The sequence below is a fragment of the Trachypithecus francoisi genome, unplaced genomic scaffold, assembly GCF_009764315.1.
Source record: "Trachypithecus francoisi isolate TF-2019V2 unplaced genomic scaffold, Tfra_2.0 Lachesis_group8, whole genome shotgun sequence".
Lineage (NCBI taxonomy): Eukaryota > Metazoa > Chordata > Mammalia > Primates > Cercopithecidae > Trachypithecus > Trachypithecus francoisi.
Window position 1 is genome coordinate 61092718 of NW_022681473.1, and position 24021 is coordinate 61116738.

At 37.6% G+C, this 24021-nt stretch overlaps 2 protein-coding genes across 2 annotated transcripts; both read left to right on the forward strand.

The window, feature by feature from the left end:
* The first annotated feature begins 476 nt into the window (after nucleotides 1-476).
* LOC117081318 (olfactory receptor 52D1-like) lies at nucleotides 477-1421 on the forward strand. The gene has a single exon (XM_033207137.1). The coding sequence runs from the start codon at nucleotides 477-479 to the stop codon at nucleotides 1419-1421; it is 945 nt and encodes a 314-aa protein (XP_033063028.1).
* Nucleotides 1422-4801: 3380 nt separating this feature from the next.
* LOC117081320 (olfactory receptor 52D1-like) lies at nucleotides 4802-8257 on the forward strand. Its single transcript, XM_033207138.1, has 2 exons — nucleotides 4802-4824; nucleotides 7312-8257. The coding sequence occupies exon 2, from the start codon at nucleotides 7313-7315 to the stop codon at nucleotides 8255-8257; it is 945 nt and encodes a 314-aa protein (XP_033063029.1). The 5' UTR covers nucleotides 4802-4824; nucleotide 7312.
* Nucleotides 8258-24021: the final 15764 nt, after the last annotated feature.

Sequence of the window (24021 nt, forward strand, 5' to 3'; positions counted from 1 at the left end):
ATCTTATGGTGTCTTCCTTCTCCTTGTAGAGTGTTACCTCCTTGATATATCCATGTATTTATCCCCAGTTTCTAGAACATTGTTTCTTATGGAAAAACTGCGCAGGAAATATTCGTGGGATGAAGTACAAGTATGACTCTATAGATGGAATCTTTTAGTGGAAATGAATAGACAACGTGACTTATAGGTCCCTATGATAATATGACATTTTATAAGAGTTATCTTTCAGTATTACAAGAGTTTGTACAGCAATAAAATGTACAACAATTTGGTACATTGTCAGTAATCATTTTATTATTCTGGTCCTAGTGAATTTAAACACTCCAGATTATGAATTTGGATTGCTTACAACAACAGATAATTAAAGATTCTTCTGAAGAAAATCACCCCATTTATCAGCATATGATTGTGATCATATTATCATAGTAACCTTATTTTCAGAAGAATGCATAAAGAAAGCAAAAGAAAATAAAAATATGCCTCTTCTCAACACTTCTTGTCCATCTCCTGTCACCTTCTTGCTGATGGGCATCCCAGGACTAGAGCATCTTCATGCCTGGATTGGGATTCCCTTCTGCTCCATGTACATGGTGGCCTTGGTGGGGAATGTGACCATCCTGGCCGTGGTGAGGGCAGAGAGAAGCCTCCATCAGCCTATGTTCCTGTTTCTTTGCATGCTCTCAGTCACTGACCTTGTCCTCTCCACATCCACACTGCCCCGCATGCTCTGTCTGTTCTGGCTCAGAGTTCATGACATTGCCTTTGATGCTTGCCTGGCCCAAATGTTCTTCATACACAGCTTTACTGCCATGGAATCTGGCTTCTTCCTCGCCATGGCCATTGACCGCTATGTGGCTATCTGTGACCCACTGCGCCACGCCACCATTCTCACACACAGTCGCATAACTATAATGGGTATCATTGTCGTGTGTCGGGGAGTAGCTTTCTTTTCTCCACATCCCATCCTGCTGAAACAGCTGCCCTACTGCAGAACTCGAATCATTGCCCACACCTACTGTGAGTTTATGGCTGTGGTGAAGCTGGCATGTATGGACATAGGTGCTACCAAAAGCTATAGCCTCAGTATGGCTTCTATCATTGGTTCATGTGATGTCATTCTCATTGCTGTATCCTATGTCTTCATCCTGCGCTCTGTATTCCGCCTGCCATCTCGAGAAGCTAGCTTCAAGGCTTTGGGCACGTGTGGCTCCCATGTCTGTGTCATCCTTGTTTTCTATTCCACAGCTGGGTTTTCAATTTTCACTCATCGTTTTGGGAAAAACGTGCCAGCACATGTTCATATTTTCATTGCAAATATGTACCTTTTGATTCCCCCTTTTCTCAATCCCATTGTGTACGGAGTAAGGACCAAGAAAATACGGGAGCATGTTCTTAAACTGCTAAGGGTCAAAGCTGCTTGATTTTATTTGGATCACCAAGAGAGATGGTTGAAGAATAAATCTAAATGCAAGAGATGATGTAGGGAAAATAACTAACTATTGTTACTCTCATAAAAGGAATAGTATTCATTATCTGAAAGTTCTGTTATTTACCAGATTACTATAAGTTCCAAAAATTGTAATTAAACAAGTTGTTTCAGAGTTTTTATTTAGTAAATACTGAAGAAGAGATTAACCTTCCCCTATGTATCTGTTGGATCCTCCTTTTTTTTTTTTTTTTTTTATATTTTCATTCCCACCTCACCTCCCCAGTCTTCAGTCTCATAGTTTCACTGATGAACAACATTCCTTGATTAGAAGGCTTAGGTTTTGTTTCCTTTAATTAAACATATATCTTCCTGATAAATGTCTAAACTGAACACATATTATATTTTGTAGCATTTAGATTCCATACTTTTTCTGAGTAGTTTAATAGTTTATTGGTTAATGGTCCAGGCTTTGGAGTTAGACTGCCTGGGTCTTAGTCCAGTATTCTTCCCTGGTTATCTTTATTTCCATTTATTTCATTTTTGCTGCAGTTTCCTAATATATCAAAATAAGTGATAATAGAACCTGCTTTATATGGTTGTGTGAGAATTACATGAGATGTGTAACTTGAAATGGCACAGAGAAAACACTCAATAAAAAAAAAGGTTATTTTATTCTTCCTTCAATGATCATGATTTCCGAAGTTCACCACTCTTGACTTGCTTCAAGAACTTTAGGAAATACCCATTATATCTTATTTAATATATTTGCAACTGTGTAAAATTTGTATCTTTTGATGTTTATATAATGAATATGTTTGATTCTATTTTGTTTTAGCAAATATGGCCATACTTCAATATTATTTTTCCTTTTTCTGTGGAATATTTTGCTTAATTTCATGCCATAAATTGTTTACATTATTAAAGCCTTGTAGAAAATTAGATAATGCTATGGAAATGCAATAGAAGCGTGATAAGAATGTAGTGACTACTTTCATCTCTTTCATTGACACAATTATTCATTCATTTGTAATGTGTGTTCAATAAATTTAAATTGGATTAGATGGATTTAGATTAATGTTCATAACTCTCATTTATTCTATCATCATTATTTAGTATTTTTCTCTTAACTTTTCCTTAGAAAACATTTGCATAAAGATTCATAATTAAGTTATTTAGAATCCTTTGATACCTGGGAAACACTGAAACAAAATCACTCGTCTTGTTTGAGTGCACAGCCATTTCAGATTTCTCTGATTATTTAGGGCCTCCAGCTTTCTTGTTTCATCATGGGCACTAAACAGATGGTGTCAAATTAGAAATCTACATACTAAATTGTAAATAAAACAGACTATATTATGTTTGGTATATACTTACATACTATTGCATATGCTTTCCTTTCTTCCTCAAATACCTTTTACTGCCCATATATCATTGTCATACACTTCCTACCATTACTTATATTTTATGATGCAGCTCAGTGTCAACTGAAGAAAGCCTTCCCTGATGTTTCTTTTTTTAAATATATATTTATATGCTAATAATAAAGAAAAAATATCTACATAATCATCACTCATGTTTCTAGCATTAAGACTAAAGGTACCTAAAGGACATTTCACTGTTAAGTGTGTAAAATTGTAGTAAAATACATATAACAGTTATCATTATAACCATTTGAAGTATACAGTTCAGTGACATTAAGTACTTTCACATTGTTGTGCATCCATCACCACAATAACCACCATACATCTCCTGAACATTTTTGGATCTTTCCCAACTGAAATTCTATATTCATTAAACATTAAGTCCTCATTCTTCCCTCCTGTCATCCCCTGGCATCTACCATTTCACATACTGTCTTTAAATGTGACCATTCTAGGTACCTCATATAAGTGGAACCATACAACATGTGTCCTTTTGTGATTGGCTTATTTCACTTAGAAAGTCTTTAAGGTTCATCCACATTGTAGCATGTGTTAGAATTTCCTTCCTTTTAAGTTTCAATCATATTAAAATGCATGCATATATATATTTATATATAGTCTCACATACATATATATGTGTGTGTGTGTATATATATAGACACACACAGCCAAAAGGTAGAAACAACCCAAATGTCCATCAGATGAATGGATAAACAAAATGTGTGTGTGTATGTGTGTGTGTGTGTGTGTGTGTGTGTGTGTGTATAAATACTATTTTTAGTAGAGATGGGTTTTGGTCATGTTGGCCAGGCTGGTCTCAAAGTCCTGACATCAGGTGATCCACCCACCTTGGCCTCCCAAAATGCTAAGATTACAGACATGAGCCACCACACCCAGCCTCAGCAATATTTTATAGTCAGTTTACAAGTTTTTCACTACTTTGCTTCAATTTATTCTTATTTTTTTGATATGTTTGTAAATGACATTATTCTCTGACTTTACTTTTTCAGATTGTTCATGATTAGCACACAGAAATGCAACTGACTTTTGCTTGTTGATTTTGTTTTTCTTCTTTCTATGTGTACATAGAATCTTTGTGAATTTCTACTACTAAGGTAATGTCATTGTGAACAAATATAATTTTAGTTCTTCTTTTCCAACTTGGATGCCTATTCTTTCTTTTTCTTGTGTAATTGCTCTGGCTAGGACTTCTAGTACTATGTTTAACATGAGTGGTGAAAGCAGGTGTTTTTGCCTTGTTCCTGATCTTAAAGAATAAGCTTTTTAATATTTTGTGATTGACTGTGGTGTTTGCCGTGAGTATTTCACATATGGCCTTTATTATCTTGAGGTTATTAGTGGTTTTTAATTGTTTCTTTCATAATCGTTAAAATCAGATAACTATGAGGGCAATGCTATGCCAATGTTCAATGTCTTAAATAAACAGATTACTGAAACCTCAACCAATTACTGAAACCTCTAACTCTATAGTATATTAGTCAGAGTCTAATGAGATAACCAAAAGCACTTGAATATTTAGTGTTTGGCATCCTTATTGCAGACAACTATTTACACAAATTACAGAATTGCTGAAAAGTCAAATATTTGACCGTGAAGACTCCCAGAAATTAGGAAGAAATGATTCTAATGTGACTCTAGGTCAGTGAAATAGAAAGGCAGCAATAGTGTAGTCATACATTATTCAGAGGTGTGAATCTCTCAGTGGAAACTGAAAACATAGCAGTCCCCTCTGGCAGGATTTAGAACCATGGGCTAAATGCAGTTGAAGAATATAAAACATTGGGAAAAATACCCTGACATCTCTTTCATCTTCTCTAATATTTGTTTGTCAGTGTCCCTATTGAACAAACTCTGCAGAAGATAGATGATCTGTTATCCTGGAAAATATAGCCTCCAAAATCTATCCTTCCTGAAATATTAGAGAAGAAAAAAATTGAGGAACATATCTGTAGGAAAGCAAATACAGTATTTACATACCATCTTAACCAAAATAAAAATAATGATGCACCTATACATGATAATGCATATCGTGTCCTTGATCAAGCAAGTAAAGTTCAGGGGGATTCGGGAACAGGAAGCCGGTAGGAAATTTCCTGTAGCTTTGTTTTTTGGAGCTAAATACAGTTTAGGTAAGTTACTTCAGGATATCTGGAGACATATGAGGATATTAATGTGATCACCCTTGTTAATTAACAGGCCAGTCTCTCCATGATGTCCTCTAGTCCCTTCATGTCTCATCACATATGTTCTAAAGAAGCATTTAGTTTACAACATCTGCATGTACTTAAGTCTAAGAAGTACAAGAAATAAAGTATCTCAAGAGGCCTGGCGTCTAGAGACCATCTCTTATTGGTTTCTATGATCAGAGTTCAGGTGGTAAAGAACAACCAGATTGAATCCCTTTAAGAGACCATATTTTGCCTGGAAAGACTGGGAAAGATAGAACTAAACAGCATTCTAATGAGAGGATATATATGTGTGTGTGTGTGTATATGTGTGTGTGTGTGTGTGTGTATATATATATATATATATATATAGAGAGAGAGAGAGAGAGAGAGAGAGAGAGGGAGAATATGTTCCTTGCAGGCCTCTTGTCCCCCAGGATTAGAAGTATTAGGACACCTATTGTCCTTATAGCCATCATTCAGCTGAATCTCTGGCTGTGAAGCGAGACCATCTACTTACAGAGGTAAGATAAACAGGTTATAGGAAGTAAAGAGATGGCTAGTTTGGGGGAGAAGTCACTGCTTCCATGAAAAAGGAATGTTGAAGCCTAGGATGGAGGTTGCAAACTAAATCCTAAGGAGTGAATTCTCAGCCTCGTGGCTGTCTGAAAGGTACTTTTTGACTTTACAGAAAGTGACATAGAAGAAGACTAACTCAATATTCAAGCTGAGATTTATCTCGCCATTGGATTTAGTCCTGATATACCTTGGTCAAAACTTTATTTTTCTTAACATGATTACTTTCACTCATACAAAAAGGATTCCTCAAATTCCATAGGTTCTTTATATTAATATATTGATATTTCAAGCAAAATAGCAATTTATTTTATTGTATACATTTAGGGTGTACAACATGATGTTTTGATATACTTATATTGATAAACATATACACAACAAATGATCACTATAGTCAACCAAATTAACATATTCATTATCTCCTATAGTTGATTTAATTTAATTTATTTTATGGAGACACTGGTATGATCTTGGCTCACTACAGCCTCCATCTCCTGGGTTCAGGCGATTCTCCTGCCTCAGACCCCAAGTAGCGGGGATTACAGATGTGCACCAGCATCTCTGGCTAATTTTTGTGTTTTTAGTAGAGACAAGGATTAACCATGTTGGCCAGGTTGGTCTTGAACTCCTGACTTCAGATTACTCACTTGCCTCACTCTCCCAAAGTGCTGGGATTACAGGCTTGAGACACCATGCCGGGTCAATTTTATTTTTTTTAATGTACTTAAAATCTACTCTTTTGGCCAATTACCAATATGTAATACAACATTATTAACTAAAAATAATGATTTACCAATTTAAAATTTAGTATTGTTAGAACTTTTCCAAAGTAATTGTTTATATTTTCTAAGCCAATCATTCTGAAAACTGATATCTGTGAGCCAATGATTTTTTTACAAAAGTTCACTTTGGAAACAAAAATCAAGTCACATGCATTGTGTGATTTTGAGGAATACATTATGTACATTCTCAATCTGATTGATCATTTATAAAATAACATAAGTATATAGTAGCATGAATACTGTGGTTCCAAGACTTAGACATCTTCTAAATCGGATTATCCTTTGTAAAATGATAATTTCTTACTATTGAGTTTGTATGATTTTATGAAGAATAAGATATTTTCTTTATTAACTCAATGATTTGCCTTCCAATATAGCACCTGCTTTGTTTACACCTCTTCCTTCTGAAATATCAGCTAATTACCTTAGCTGCTTTTCAGTATTTCCTAAATCTCCTGTTCCTCCTTTCTCTAAGCACTATCACTGATAATAGACAAGAAAAGTTAAAAATACAAATGGCAAGGTAGTTGTTCTTTTTCTTTTTTGACTGTCTCAGATGGTAGAAAATTATATCTCTATATTTGTCAATATATCAATTGCTATCTCTGTAATACTACTACAATGTATCTAGCCAGCTGAACAATACTTTCTGAAAAAAAATCACAAATATATATGTAATATATACTCACATAGAATACTTTTCTGTCAATTATTCTTACCCAAAAAAGCACACTCACATGCATCTGATTCATTGAAAGGTGGTACTACTGAGAACATTATTCCATAGCCAATTCTATGTTGTTGAATGTACACATCTTTCCCAGTCCATAATAATAATAATAAGGTTGGTATTCATGTATCTATAATATTTGTGATTTTTAATTTCAACAGAAACATGAACTATCCATTGCTTACATAATGCTAGCTTTCAACAGGACCAATCTTCTACCTATCATCTTCCTACTGCTTGGCATTCCAGGGTTGGAGGCTGCCCATAAATGGATCTCTGTCCCTTTCTGCCTGGTCTACATATTGTCACTGATGGGAAATATTGCTCTTTTGTTAATTGTCAAGACAGACCCAAAACTGCATGAACCTATGTACCTTTTTCTATGTATGCTCTCTGTGGCTGATTTGATGCTTACTTCTACTACTCTTCCTAAAATACTGAGCCTCTTCTGGTTCAATGACAGAGAGATCTACTTTGAAGCCTGCCTCACTCAAATGTATCTTATCCATTCTCTGTCTACCATGGAATCTGCATTTATCTTGGCCATGGCTTTTGACCGGTATGTGGTCATTTGTCACCCAATGAGACATTCTACTATCCTAACACCTACAATGATTGGAAACTTAGGTTTGGTTATGGTTTTCAGAGGAGCTGTACTACTCAGTCCACATCCCTTCTTCCTGAGGTGGCTTTCCTACTGCAGAATGAATGTCATCTCACATACCGACTATGAGTTTATGGCCCTGATAAAGCTAGTTTGTACTGAAACCAAGATTCGTAGAGCTTACAGCCTAATCATAGCATTCCTGACAGGAGGACTGGACTTCATATTGATCATCTGTTCTTATACTCTTATTCTTCTAACTGTCTTCAACCTCCCATCCAAAGCTGCCCGCCACAAGACCTTAAGTACCTGTGTCTCCTATGTATGTGTCATCTTGGTGTTTTACACACCAGCCTTTTTCTCTTTTCTTACCCGTAGGTTTGGCCACCACATTGCTCCACAGATCCACATTTTTGTAGCCAATATATACCTTCTTATTCTGCCCATGATAAATCCTATTATTTATGGTGTTAAAACTAAAACGATCAGGGAGAGGTTCTTTAAGTTCTTAACAATAAAAGGTTTTTGATTTTGCAAGGATATTTGATTCTCCTGGGTCATCAACAAAGATAAGGGTTTACAGAGAACATTTAGAATAAATCAGCATTCCCTTAAACTTTAACTTTTCAGTGAACGTTCTGCTTCATATAGACTGTTAAATCATGTTAAGCATACTGACTTCAGTGAGCAGTAATGAGTATGGAAGATGCACAGAAGGTTGAAATATTTTAGACCAAAATTCTAAATCATTATTTGTGTTTCTAAACCTAATTTTCTGTGTAGACTTTACAACTTGTTAAGATATAACTAACTTTATATTTAAATAATTTTGGGTTTGATAACATCTAATTCATCTTATTTTCTTTTATGAATAATTTTTGTGTTATATCTAAGAAATGTATTGCATAAATTTGGGTAATGAATATTTTCTCCAAAAATTTCTGCTAAAACTTTTATGTTAGATAAGGTGTAAGGTTTTGGTTCAGGTTTATCTATGGTATAAGAATAACTGGAAATTCACGATTGTGAATTTGTGTCTTAAGTGAGATGATGCACCTTAATAATTCTGAACATAATTGAATCTAATTTCCCTGTTTCATAGCTAAATGTTTTAATCTCTACTATATTTTCCTGAATCATATACACATTTTTGAAAACCAACATAATAGCTATGAAGGAAATAAAAATATTTTAGTCCAAAATATATTTATTTAACATATTCTAAAGTGGCCCTGCAAAGCTGTCTTTTGTGGGGAACATTTGTATCTGTAGATCTATAGAGAATCTGCATTAATGCGCCTGGCCCTTCCCTTTTTGGTTAACGGAGAGTCTGATACCTTTAAAGTTCTGAAAAGAAACATTTGTCTTCTCATCTCCCTGGGGGCTTCTACCTGTGAGGTTTCATCTACATAACAACCTGTGCTAGTAACAAATACATAGTTAATATGTGGGATAGAGTTGGTCCTCGCAAATGGAAGACATGCAATATTTTGTGAGAGGTATTGCTTTTTTCATTACAAGGTGATTTCTTCATTTGTGTTTGCCCAGCACCTAAATTTGGGTTCAAAACACATCGACCACATAGTAATTCCTTTTTTAAAACAGATGTTCACTCGTTCTGCTATTTCTTGGTAGACACAGACATGTTGGCCGGGAGCGACTGATACACAAATGTCAATACAAGTTTATAGAGAGGCAATTTTTTTCTCTTGCTTGTAAACAGTTACTATTCTAGTAACTAAAAATAGAAAAGTAATTAAGGGCAAAGTGTGTATCTGAAAATCTTAGATATTCTTCCATTTGAAAGAAACTGGGACCAAGATTGAGGTTTAGCTTATTGTATAGACTTTGTTTTTGTTTATTTTAAAGAAAATGAAGATTGTGGTACAACTGTATGAGTTTTGTATAATTCACTATGTGCCACAGCAGGAATTTAGATGTTTTGCCTTGAGAATGATATATATTTGAAATATTTTAATTAGAAAAAAACTTAAAAAGGAAAAAGAGCAGAAAAAGAAAAGTATAGTTGTCACCTGAAAATCTAAGCACAGCTTTTCTGTTAAATAAGAGTGTTATTCTTCTCTGTAACTATCAACATAATTTTAATAAGGAATGCAGAACATGTTATGTTGCTTAATAGGATATGGATCATCTTAATCCCTCCACAATGACTATTTTATTGTGATTGTGCCATAGAAATATTTGTTTTAAAAATTTGAGGGGGGGCGGAGCAAGATGGCCGAATAGGAACAGCTCCAGTCTCCAACTCCCAGCGCGAGCGCACAGAAGACGGTGATTTCTGCATTTTCAACTGAGGTACTGGGGTCATCTCTCTAGGGAGTGCCGGACAATCGGTGCGGTCAGCTGCTGCAGCCTGACCAGCGTGAGCTGAAGCAGGGCGAGGCATCGCCTCACCTGGAAGCGCAAGGGGAAGGAAATCCCTTTTCCTAGCCAGGGAACTGAGACACACAACACCTGGAAAATCGGGTAACTCCCACCCCAATACTGCGCTTTAAGGAAACAGGCACACACCAGGAGAATATATCCCATACCTGGCCGGGAGGGTCCCACGCCCACGGCCTCCCTCACTGCTAACACAGCCGTCTGCAGCGATCTATACGCAAGGCAGCAGCGAGGCTGGGGGAGGGGCGCCCGCCATTGCTGAGGCTTAAGTAGGTAAACAAAGCCGCTGGGAAGCTCGAACTGGGTGGAGCTCACAGCAGCTCAAGGAAGCCTGCCTGTCTCTGTAGACTCTACCTCTGCGGACAGCGCACAGCTGCAGTCCATTAGGGGAAAGAGCGGGCCCTTGCAGACGCGAATGACTCTGTCTGACAGCTTTGGGAGAGCCGTGGATCTCCTAACGCGGAGGTTGAGATCTGAGAACGGACAGACTGCCTGCTCAGGTGGGTCCCTGACCCCTGAGTAGCCTAGCTGGGAGACATCCCCCACTAGGGGCAGTCTGATACCCCACACCTCACAGGTGGCTCACCCCTGAGAGGAAACTTCCAAAGAAAGAATCAGACAGGTACACTCGCTGTTCAGCAATATTCTATCTTCGGCAACCTCTGCTGCTGATACCCAGGCAAACAGGGTCTGGAGTGGACCTCAAGCAATCTCCAACAGACCAACAGACAGTCCTTCTGACTGTCAGACGGAAAACTATCAAACAGGAAGGACACCTATACCAAAACCCCATCAGTACGTCACCATCATCAAAGTCCAGAGACAGATAAAACCACAAAGATGGGGAAGAAGCAGGGCAGAAAAGCTGGAAATTCAAAAAATAAGAGCGCATCTCCCCCTGCAAAGGAGCGCAGCCCATCGCCAGCAACGGATCAAAGCTGGTCAGAGAATGACTTTGACGAGATGAGAGAAAGGCTTCAGTCCATCAAACCTCTCAGAGCTAAAGGAGGAATTACGTACCCAGCGCAAAGAAACTAAAAATCTTGAAAAAAAGTGGAAGAATTGACAGCTAGACTAATTAATGCAGAGAAGATCATAAACGAAATGACAGAGATGAAAACCATGACACGAAAATACGTGACAAATGCACAAGCTTCAGTAACCGACTCGATCAACTGAAGAAAGAGTATCAGCGATTGAGGATCAAATGAATGAAATGAAGCGAGAAGAGAAACCAAAGAAAAGAGAAAAAGAAATGAACAAAGCCTGCAAGAAGTATGGGATTATGTAAAAAGACCAAATCTACGTCTGATTGGGGTGCCTGAAAGTGAGGGGGAAAATGGAACCAAGTTGGAAAACACTCTTCAGGATATCATCCAGGAGAACTTCCCCAACCTAGTAGGGCAGGCCAACATTCAAATTCAGGAAATACAGAGAACGCCACAAAGATACTCCTCCAGAAGAGCAACTCCAAGACACATATTGCCAGATTCACCAAAGTTGAAATGAAGGAAAAAATCTTAAGGGCAGCCAGAGAGAAAGGTCGGGTTACCCACAAAGGAAGCCCATCAGACTAACAGCAGACCTCTCGGCAGAAACTCTACAAGCCAGAAGAGAGTGGGGGCCAATATTCAACGTTCTTAAAGAAAAGAATTTTCAACCCAGAATTTCATATCCAGCCAAACTAAGCTTCATCAGTGAAGGAGAAATAAAATCCTTTACAGATAAGCAAATGCTTAGAGATTTTGTCACCACCAGGCCTGCCTTACAAGAGACCCTGAAGGAAGCCCTAAACATGGAAAGGAACAACCGGTACCAGCCATTGCAAAAACATGCCAAAATGTAAAGACCATCGAGCTAGGAAGAAACTGCATCAACTAACGAGCAAAATAACCAGTTAATATCATAATGACAGGATCAAGTTCACACATAACAATATTAACCTTAAATGTCAATGGACTAAATGCTCCAATTAAAAGACACAGACTGGCAAACTGGATCAAGAGTCAAGACCCATCAGTCTGCTGTATTCAGGAGACCCATCTCACATGCAGAGACATACATAGGCTCAAAATAAAGGGATGGAGAAGATCTACCAAGCAAATGGAGAACAAAAAAAAGCAGGGTTTGCAATCCTAGTCTCTGATAAAACAGACTTTAAACCATCAAAGATCAAAAGAGACAAAGAAGGCCATTACATAATGGTAAAGGGATCAATTCAACAGGAAGAGCTAACTCTCCTAAATATCTATGCACCCAATACAGGAGCACCCAGATTCATAAAGCAAGTCCTTAGAGACCTACAAAGAGACTTAGACTCCCATACAATAATAATGGGAGACTTCAACACTCCACTGTCAACATTAGACAGATCAACGAGACAGAAAGTTAACAAGGATATCCAGGAATTGAACTCATCTCTGCACCAAGCGGACCTAATAGACATCTATAGAACTCTCCACCCCAAATCAACAGAATATACATTCTTCTCAGCACCACATCGCACTTATTCCAAAATTGACCACATAATTGGAAGTAAAGCACTCCTCAGCAAATGTACAAGAACAGAAATTATAACAAACTGTCTCTCAGACCACAGTGCAATCAAACTAGAACTCAGGACTAAGAAACTCAATCAAAACCGCTCAACTACATGGAAACTGAACAACCTGCTCCTGAATGACTACTGGGTACATAACGAAATGAAAGCAGAAATAAAGATGTTCTTTGAAACCAATGAGAACAAAGATACAACATACCAGAATCTCTGGGACACATTTAAAGCAGTGTGTAGAGGGAAATTTATAGCACTAAATGCCCACAAGAGAAAGCAGGAGAGATCTAAAATTGACACTCTAACATCACAATTAAAAGAACTAGAGAGGCAAGAGCAAACACATTCAAAAGCTAGCAGAAGGCAAGAAATAACTAAGATCAGAGCAGAACTGAAGGAGATAGAGACACAAAAAACCCTCCAAAAAATCAATGAATCCAGGAGTTGGTTTTTTGAAAAGATCACAAAATTGACAGACCGCTAGCAAGACTAATAAAGAAGAAAAGAGAGAAAATCAAATAGACGCAATAAAAAATGATAAAGGGGATATCACCACCGACCCCACAGAAATACAAACAACCATCAGAGAATACTATAAATGCCTCTACGCAAATCAACTAGAAAATCTAGAAGAAATGGATAATTTCCTGGACACTTACACTCTCCCAAGACTAAACCAGGAAGAAGTTGAATCCCTGAATAGACCAATAGCAGGCTCTGAAATTGAGGCAACAATTAATAGCCTACCCACCAAAAAAAGTCCAGGACCAGATGGATTCACAGCTGAATTCTACCAGAGGTACAAGGAGGAGCTGGTACCATTCCTTCTGAAACTATTCCAATCAATAGAAAAAGAGGAATCCTCCCTAACTCTTTTTATGAGGCCAACATCATCCTGATACCAAAGCCTGGCAGAGACACAACAAAAAAAGAGAATTTTAGACCAATATCCCTGATGAACATCGATGCAAAAATCCTCAATAAAATACTGGCAAACCGGATTCAGCAGCACATCAAAAAGCTTATCCACCATGATCAAGTGGGCTTCATCCCTGGGATGCAAGGCTGGTTCAACATTCGCAAATCAATAAACGTAATCCAGCATATAAACAGAACCAAAGACAAGAACCACATGATTATCTCAATAGATGCAGAAAAGGCTTTTGACAATTCAACAGCCCTTTATGCTAAAAACGCTCAATAAATTCGGTATTGATGGAACGTACCTCAAAATAATAAGAGCTATTTATGACAAACCACAGCTAATATCATACTGAATGGGCAAAAACTGGAAAAATTCCCTTTGAAAACTGGCACAAGACAGGGATGCCCTCTCTCACCACTCCTATTCAACATAGTGTTGGAAGTTCTGGCTAGGGCAATCAGGCAAGAGAAAGAAATCAAGGGTATCCAGTTAGGAAAAGAAGAAGTCAAATTGTCCCTGTTTGCAGATGACATGATTGTATATTTAGAAAACCCATCGTCTCAGCCAAAATCTCCTTAAGCTGATAAGCAACTTCAGCAAAGTCTCAGGATACAAAATTAATGTGCAAAAATCACAAGCATTCTTATACACCAGTAACAGACAAGCAGAGAGCCAAATCAGGAATGAACTTCCATTCACAATTGCTTCAAAGAGAATAAAATACCTAGGAATCCAGCTTACAAGGGATGTAAAGGACCTCTTCAAGGAGAACTACAAACCACTGCTCAGTGAAATCAAAGAGGACACAAACAAATGGAAGAACATACCATGCTCATGGATAGGAAGAATCAATATCGTGAAAATGGCCATACTGCCCAAGGTGATTTATAGATTCAATGCCATCCCCATCAAGCTACCAATGACTTTCTTCACAGAATTGGAAAAACGGCTTTAAAGTTCATATGGAACAAAAAAGAGCCCGCATTGCCAAGACAATCCTAAGTCAAAAGGACAAAGCTGGAGGCGTCACGCTACCTGACTTCAAACTATACTACAAGGCTACAGTAACCAAAACAGCATGGTACTGGTACCACAACAGAGATATAGACCAATGGAACAGAACAGAGTCCTCAGAAATAATACCACACATCTACAGCCATCTGATCTTTGACAACCTGAGAGAAACAAGAAATGGGGAAAGGATTCCCTATTTAATAAATGTGCTGGGAAAATTGGCTAGCCATAAGTAGAAAGCTGAAACTGGATCCTTTCCTTACCCCTTATACGAAAATTAATTCAAGATGGATTAGAGACTTAAATGTTAGACCTAATACCATAAAACCCTAGAAGAAAATCTAGGTAGTACCATTCAGGACATAGGCATGGGCAAGGACTTCATGTCTAAAACACCAAAAGCAACGGCAGCAAAAGCAAAAATTGACACATGGGATCTAATTAAACTAAAGAGCTTTTGCACAGCTAAAGAAACTACCATCAGAGTGAACAGGCAACCTACAGAATGGGAAAAATTTTTGCAACCTACTCATCTGACAAAGGGCTAATATCCAGAATCTACAAAGAACTCAAACAAATATACAAGAAAAAACAAACACCCCATCAAAAAGTGGGCAAAGGATATGAACAGACATTTCTCAAAAGAAGACATCCATACAGCCAACAGACACATGAAAAAATGCTCATCATCACTCGCCATCAGAGAAATGCAAATCAAAACCATGAGATACCATCTCACACCAGTTAGAATGGCAATCATTAAGAAGTCAGGAAACAACAGGTGTTGGAGAGGATGTGGAGAAATAGGAACACTTTTACACTGTTGGTGGGATTGTAAACTAGTTCAACCATTATGGAAAACAGTATGGCGATTCCTCAAGGATCTAGAACTAGATGTACCATATGACCCAGCCATCCCACTACTGGGTATATACCCAAAGGATTATAAATTACTCTACTACAAAGACACATGCACACGTATGTTTATTGCGGCACTATTCACAATAGCAAAGACTTGGAATCAACCAAATGTCCATCTGTGACAGACTGGATTAAGAAAATGTGGCACATATACACCATGGAATACTATGCAGCCATCAAAAAGGATGAGTTTGCGTCCTTTGTAGGGACATGGATGCAGCTGGAAACCATCATTCTTAGCAAACTATCACAAGAAGAGAAAACCAAACCGCATGTTCTCACTCATAGGTGGGAACTGAACAATGAGATCACTTGGACTCGGGAAGGGGAACATCACACACTGGGGCCTATCATGGGGGGGGGAGGAGGGAGGGATTGCATTGGGGAGTTATACATGATATAAACGTCATGCACATGTACCCTAGAACTTAAAGTATAATAAAAAAAAAAAAAAAAAAAAAAAAAAAAAAAAAAAAAGAAAGGTTTACCTGGAAAAAAAAAAAAAAAAAGACAGAAGAGGATATGAGAAAGATAGACATAAGAAGGACTCCCTCCCACCATGCAACCCTAACAATTTGTTTGTCCTTTGAATATAGAAAAAGAGAGCCTGAGTCAAGGAATATGATACCTCTACGAGCTTGCAGCCGGTCTTCAGCTACAGCTAGCAGAAACCAGGACCGGCAGACATGGTGGTTCAATACCTGTTTTATCTCAGTACTTTACGAGTGCAAAGGTGGGAAGGATCACTTGAGTCCAAGGATTTCAAGGTCAGCCGGGCACATAGTGAGACCTTATCTTTACAAAACTAAAAATTGGCCAGGCATGGTGATGTGCACCTGTAGTCCTAGCTACTTGGAAGGCTGACGTGGGAGATTGCTTGAGCCTAGGAGTTCAAGGCTGCAGTGAGCTTTGATTGAGCCATTGTGCTCCAGCCTGGGCAACAGAGAGAGACTCTACCTCAAAAAAAAAAAAAAAAGAAAGAAAGAAAGAAAAAAGAAAATAGAGACCTTGGTTCTAAAACGACAAGAAACTGAATTCTGCCAACGACCAGAATAAATAAAAAATGGATTCTTCCCTAGAGCTTCCAGGAAGAAATGCAGCCATCCAATATCTAAATTTTAATTCATGAGACCCATACTGGACTTCTGACCTCAGAACTGAAAGATAATAAATTGTGTTGTTTTATGCTAAAAAAAAAAAAAAAAAAAAAAAAAAATTTGAACACTGAAAAGGTCAAATGAAGAAGGAAAAAAAAATTAACTTGTAAATCTACTAAAACTATCTTTGCAAAATACGACAGCGAAAGAGATCTGGCCTAACCAACTCCTTGCTTCTAATCTCCAAGCTGTCCTTGTTCATTTCTGGGTGTAGGCCAAACTAACTTTAGAGGAAATTTAGTTTACAGTTTAACTTGGAAACAAAGATGATAACAGCCCTTTCCTGGAGCATATCCCCTTCTTGCCCAGGGAACAGATTGCCTTTGTAGAACTAACAAATTAGTCACAAAATTAGAAATTTTGGTTTAGGATTCATGCAGCGAGAGTACACAAGATTCTAAACCTCCTTAATTACTCCTAGAGATAACATCACTATTGTAAAACCTAAGATTGGTGTTTGAGATATTTTTCAAACCATACAGTCGAATCAGCTGGCACTATCCAGATTGACAAACTGGGTCATCTGGTCTTCTGGGCTCCGCCCAGGGATCAACTCAGCATCAGAAGACAGTGTTGACTCCCTATGATTTCATTTCTATCCCAACCAATAGGCACTCCCCACTACCTGGGCCTTTACCCACCAAATTATCCATACTCTAGCTGGCTCTGCATGAATTAACCTTTGTCTATTTTGGTTCCTTTGTCTTGATAAATCAGCTCTATCTGAGCAGCAGGCAAAATGAACCCATCGGGCAGTTACACCACTGTACTGACAGAAAATAAATGCAATAAGCATTTTGTGAGTCTTACTTTCATAAAACTATGAATTATTTTATATATGAATTACATAACTCAATAAATGTGAACAGTCTATATTTATTATTTTTTAAATTACATTAGGCATTTAAATAGTTTTTAGTATCCTCCATCCCTTATATATTCTTAAATGCCTCTCTCAAGTTAGCCTCTATGACCAGCTTGTCTATCCTTTCATACCTTTCACCATTCTATTACTTTGTACTTGAAAGAAAATATTAGAAAAAGAGAGTGTAGGAGGTTTTACAGTTTGCTTAAATTAAACATATATTTTAAAAAGGATTACATATTATGCACTTACTCAAACTATATAACTATGAATAACTTATGGAAAACTCTTGTATCAGTATATAATCCTTTTTGATTGCCACAAAATATTCCATGGTATGGGTGTACTGGAACTTATTTCACTCCTTCTGTACTTCTAAGAATTAAATTTATTTTTTAATATTTATTGTGTTTCTTTTTTAATTTTAACAAATTTTTACTATAGTTTTAGGTTGACAGCAAAACTGAACAGAAAGTAAAGAAATGTCCCGTACACTCCCTGACCTCACATAAAGTCCTCCCACTACCAACATCCCACATCAGGGTGGTATATTTGTTACAATCAATGTTCCTACATTGGCACATGGTTACCATCAAAGTCTGTAGTTTATATGATGGTTCAGTCTTGATGTTGTGCATTCTAAGGATTTTGACAAATGTACAATGGTATGTATCCACCGTTATACTATCATATAATATATTTTCATTGCCCTAAACATTTTCGGTGCTCCTTCTTTCTGTTTATACCTCCTTCCTCTATAGCCTTTGGAAACCACTTTTTATTGTCTCTATAATTTTGCCTGTTTCAGAATGTCATATACTTGGTGTCATTGCTTCTGTCATTTAGCAAGATGCATTTAAGTTTCCTCCACATCTTTTCATAGTTTGGTAACTTCTTTTTTTTAGTGATCAATAATATTCTATTGTATGGATGAACCAAAGTTTGTCCATTCACCTATGGAAAGATATTTGGTTGCTTCTAAGTTTGCAAATTAAGAATAAAGTTGTGTAAACATTTGTATGCAAGATATTGTGTGGGCATAAGTGTTTAATTCAGTTGAGTATAGCAAGTTCAATTGCTGGATTGCATAATACAAGAACATTTAGTTTTGCAAGATACTGACAAACTGTTTTCCAGAGTAGCAGTACTAATTTGCATTCTTACCAGCAAGGAATGAGAGTTCCTGTGCCCCACATGCTCACTAGCATTTGGAGTGGTCAATGTTTTGGAGTTTTGCCATTCTAAAAGATAAGTCCTAGTATCTTGCAATTTTAATTTGTAATCCCCTAGTCAGTTATAGTGTTGAACATCTTTTCTTTTTTTTTTTTTTTTTTTTTTTTGAGGCGGAGTCTCGCTCTGTCGCCCGGACTGGAGTGCAGTGGCCGGATCTCAGCTCACTGCAAGCTCCGTCTCCCAGGTTTACGCCATTCTCCTGCCTCAGCCTCCTGAGTAGCTGGGACTACAGGCGCCCGCCACCTCGCCCGGCTAGTTTTTTTTTTTTTTTGTATTTTTAGTAGAGACGGGGTTTCACCGTATTAGCCAGGATGGTCTCGATCTCCTGACCTCGTGATCCGCCCGTCACGGCCTCCCAAAGTGCTGGGATTACAGGCTTGAGCCACCGCGCCCGGCCTGAACATCTTTTCTTACGATAATTTGACATCTGCCTATTTTCTCCGGTAAGCTGCTTGCTCTGATGTTTTGCCCATTTTTAAATTAGATTTCTCTTTTCTTTTCTTTTCTTTTTTTTTGTTTGTTTTACTCTGGGCACCCAAACTGGAGTTCAGTGGTGCAGTCTTGGCTTACTACAACCTTTGCCTTTTGGGTTCAAGTGATTCTTCTGCATCAACCTCTTGAGTAGTTAGGATTACAAGGCTACAGTAACCAAAACAGCATGGTACTGGTACCAAAACAGAGATATCGACCAATGGAACAAAACAGAGTCCTCAGGAATAATACCACACATCTACAGCCATCTGATCTTTGACAAACCTGAGAGAAACAAGAAATGGGGAAAGGATTCCCTGTTTAATAAATGGTGCTGGGAAAATTGGCTAGCCATAAGTAGAAAGCTGAAACTGGATCCTTTCCTTACTCCTTATACGAAAATTAATTCAAGATGGATTAGAGACTTAAATGTTAGACCTAATACCATAAAAACCCTAGATGAAAATCTAGGTAGTACCATTCAGGACATAGGCATGGGCAAGGACTTCATGTCTAAAACACCAAAAGCAACGGCAGCAAAAGCCAAAATTGACAAATGGGATCTAATTAAACTAAAGAGCTTCTGCACAGCAAAAGAAACTACCATCAGAGTGAACAGACAACCTACAGAATGGGAGAAAATTTTTGCAATCTACTCATCTGACAAAGGGCTAATATCCAGAATCTACAAAGAACTCAAACAAATATACAAGAAAAAAACAACCCCATCAAAAAGTGGGCAAAGGATATGAACAGACATTTCTCAAAAGAAGACATTCATACAGCCAATAGACACATGAAAAAATGCTCATCATCACTCACCATCAGAGAAATGCAAATCAAAACCACAATGTGATACCATCTCACACCAGTTAGAATGGCAATCATTAAAAAGTCAGGAAACAACAGGTGCTGGAGAGGATGTGGAGAAATAGGAACACTTTTACACTGTTGGTGGGATTGTAAACTAGTTCAACCATTATGGAAAACAGTATGGCGACTCCTCAAGGATCTAGAACTAGATGTACCATATGACCCAGCCATCCCACTACTGGGTATATACCCAAAGGATTATAAATTACTCTACTACAAAGACACATGCACACGTATGTTTATTGCGGCACTATTCACAATAGCAAAGACTTGAATCAACCCAAATGTCCATCACTGACAGACTGGATTAAGAAAATGTGGCACATATACACCATGGAATACTATGCAGCCATAAAAAAGGATGAGTTTGAGTCCTTTGTAGGGACATGGATGCAGCTGGAAACCATCATTCTTAGTAAACTATCACAAGAAGAGAAAACCAAACACCACATATTCTCACTCATAGGTGGGAACTGAACAATGAGATCACTTGGACTCGGGAAGGGAAACATCACACACGGGGGCCTATCATGGGGAAGGGGGAGAGGGGAGGGATTGCATTGGGAGTTATACCTGATATAAGTGATGAATTGATGGGTGCTGACGAGTTGATGGGTACAGCACACCAACATGACACAAGTATACATATGTAACAAACCTGCACGTTATGCACATGTACCCTAGAACTTAAAGTATAATAATAAAAAAAAATAAACAAACAACAACAACAAAAAGGATTACAAGTGTGTGCCACCATGCTTGGCTATTTTTGTAATTTTAGTAGAGACAGGGTTTCACCATGTTGCCCAGGCTGGTCTCAAATTCCTGGGGTCAAAGGATCCTACTGCCTCAGCCTCCCAAAGTGCTGGGATTACACCCAGCTGGTTGTTCATTTTCTTATTGTTGAGTTTTAAGAGTTATTTGTATATGTTGGGTAACAGTCCTTTATTAGATGTATCTTTTGCAAATATTTTCTACCAGTTTTTGGGTAGTCATCTTATTCTCTTGACAATGCCTTTTGAGAATAAAAGGTTTATTTTTAATAAAATCTGATGTATCAATTATTTATTTCATGGATCATGCTTTTGATGTTGTATTTAAAGTAATCACCAAATCAAGGTCATCTAAATTTTGTCCTACATTATATTTTAAGTATTTTGTAGTTTGTATTTTATACTCAGGTCTGTGATGCAATTTGAAGTTAACTTTTGTGAAGGTTGTATGATTGTGTCTAGAATAAATTTTTTCAGGGATTTGATTTCTATTTTAGTTCACACCATTAAATGTTGCTATATTAACCACTATATTGCATTATTTTTTGCTTTTATTTATGTGGACAAATTCTGAATTGTAAGGTCATTCTCTTCAAAAGTTCATGTATATTGATTTTTTAAAGGTACTACCAAAGCAGAGTGCTCTTTTAAAATGTTAAATAAGAATGTTTTCCAAAAACAGTATCAGAGAGAAGTGTATCCCAACCAATGTTTCTTACTGTCTTCTTTAGAGTTTTTCTCCATTACATATAAGATATAACATCTTTTTTTTTTGCAATTTCTTGAAAAGTAGTAACATGAAATATTATTTTTGTTTTGTGTAGTCCATTTAGAATTCCTCATTTTTGAGTTGCTTTTAGATACTTTTACCAAATTTCCTGTTTAAGAGTTTGACTTGTTTTCTCCTCAGTGACTCACAATTCTTTGTGTATTGTAGTGTTTACTCTTCTAGCTACCAATTCCTCTGCAAGATGTTTGCCCTTCTCCAACTTCATTTTTAAAATTTTAAAGCCAGCTTGTTTATTAAAGATATACCTAAGTCACATGAACTTGAAATTGCTTAGACTTAATTTATGAGTGCCCTTTTATTTGTAAGCCAATTTGATAGGCACAGCATGTAATAAGAAATGTACATACAAATAAACACATCTAGACATGTATACACACACACAAATGAAGATACAATAGCTTTTACCTTAGAACCCTAGCTATGAGATAGCAATATAAACTCACTAGTTTACATGACTGGACATTGTTTGCCCCGTCGGTAATCCAGTGAAGGCTGTAAACCAAAATTTTGAGTAAAGCAGTTCTCATGGCAGTGTGATTTTTAAAGGCCAAACCTCCCCAGACTCCCAAGAACACTGGGGCCAAACAGCACCACAAGAGCATATCACATACTAACCAGGCCTAACCCTGCTTAGAACACAGCACAAAAGCCTGGACACGTGAAACTCCATCCCACTGTCCCATTCAACAGCTAACTCCAGAATTCCAAAAAATAGTGAAGCCAAACAGTATTGCAAGAGAATGTTAGTTTACCAAATTCTAATTTCCCATAACTATACCAAACGCACACAAACAATCTCCAGAACACAACCCAACTGCAGCAGCAACAAACCAGCCCCAAGTTTCCAAACCGAAATAGTGGAGGTGCTTCCTCTCTTCACTAGTTGGGCTTGATCAGCCTGCAAATGGAGTTCCCTCAGTCGTTTCCCAAATTGAGAGGAGCTGATCCTGCTCTCTGGTACCCAGAAAAGAACACTCACTTGCCCGGACACTACACAGAATTACAAACAAGCTCCCCCAAGGGCCCCCGAGGGTGTCTATACTGCAACAGTCAGGTTGCTTTCCTCTCTCAGTTGGGCTTGTTCAGCCTACAGATGGAAATTCTTTTAAAAATTTCCCAAATTGAGAGGAACCCCTACTGTCTGGGCCGACAAAATGATACTCATCTATCTGGATATACATGTCAAATTTCAAAGGCAGTTCTTTTGAGGTAATCAGGAACACAGTTGGGGCCCACTGTGGCGGGGCCAGAGAGAGTCAAACTCACCTCCAGCCAAAACTGGGCAGGCAGCTGCTTAGGAGGGCTTCTGTACTCTTTCTCTGCAGTAGTCTTATTTATCATAAATAATCTTTTACTTTTGTGATTTATTTTCATATAGAAGACTATGCCTCTGAGAATGATGTACACTCAGCATAGACGTGCTTATAAATCATCTGCCGATCTGTCTTACAATGCACATTCATAATTCAGTAGTGCTGCAGCAAGGCGTGCTATTCCACTTCACCCCAAAACTGATGTATTTTCAGGCACAAAAACATACCACAAAATCATGGAATCAAGATAGCATGTAAATAAATAAGACTGGACAAATTGAGTTATGTAAGAAATTTATTTTTATTTTTGAGACAGAATCTGGCTCTGTTGGGAGGCTGGAGAGCAGTGGTGCATTCACAGCTCACTGTAACCTTGAATTCTTGCTGTTTAATGATTCTCCTGTCTCAGTCTCCTGAGTAACTAAGACTATGGGCATGTGCCACCATACCTAGGTATTGTTTTTATTTTTTGTAGAAGTGAGGTCTCACTATGTTCTCAGGCTGTTCTAGAACTCCTGGCCTCAAGTAATTCTCCCTTCTCAGTCTCCCAAAGTGCTAGGGTAATAGGCATGAGCCATTGCACCTGGCCTGAAACAAAGCATCAAACCCTTAAAAAGTCTCAATACACATAATAATGTTGTATGTGACAAAGGTGATATTTCAATGTATTGTAGTAAAGCTAGATTTTCAAATTCATGTTACCAGTAAATTTGGTTCTGTATCTAAAAGAATACGTCAAAGCACATATGAGAAATATTCTCTTGCTAGACTGGACTGTAAACTTAAATGTAAAAAAATAATAAATATTTTATTCTGCGTAACACTCTATATTCCAGAATGTGGAATTTGATTCTCACATGATTTGTCTCATTCTCTACACAGTGTTTGCATGTTTTATTTATATATGTGTGTGTATGTGTATACACATACATATATATATGAATATACCCATCTACTAATCAAGCTAGACAGAATTGGAATGTTGCTAACACAAGGAAATG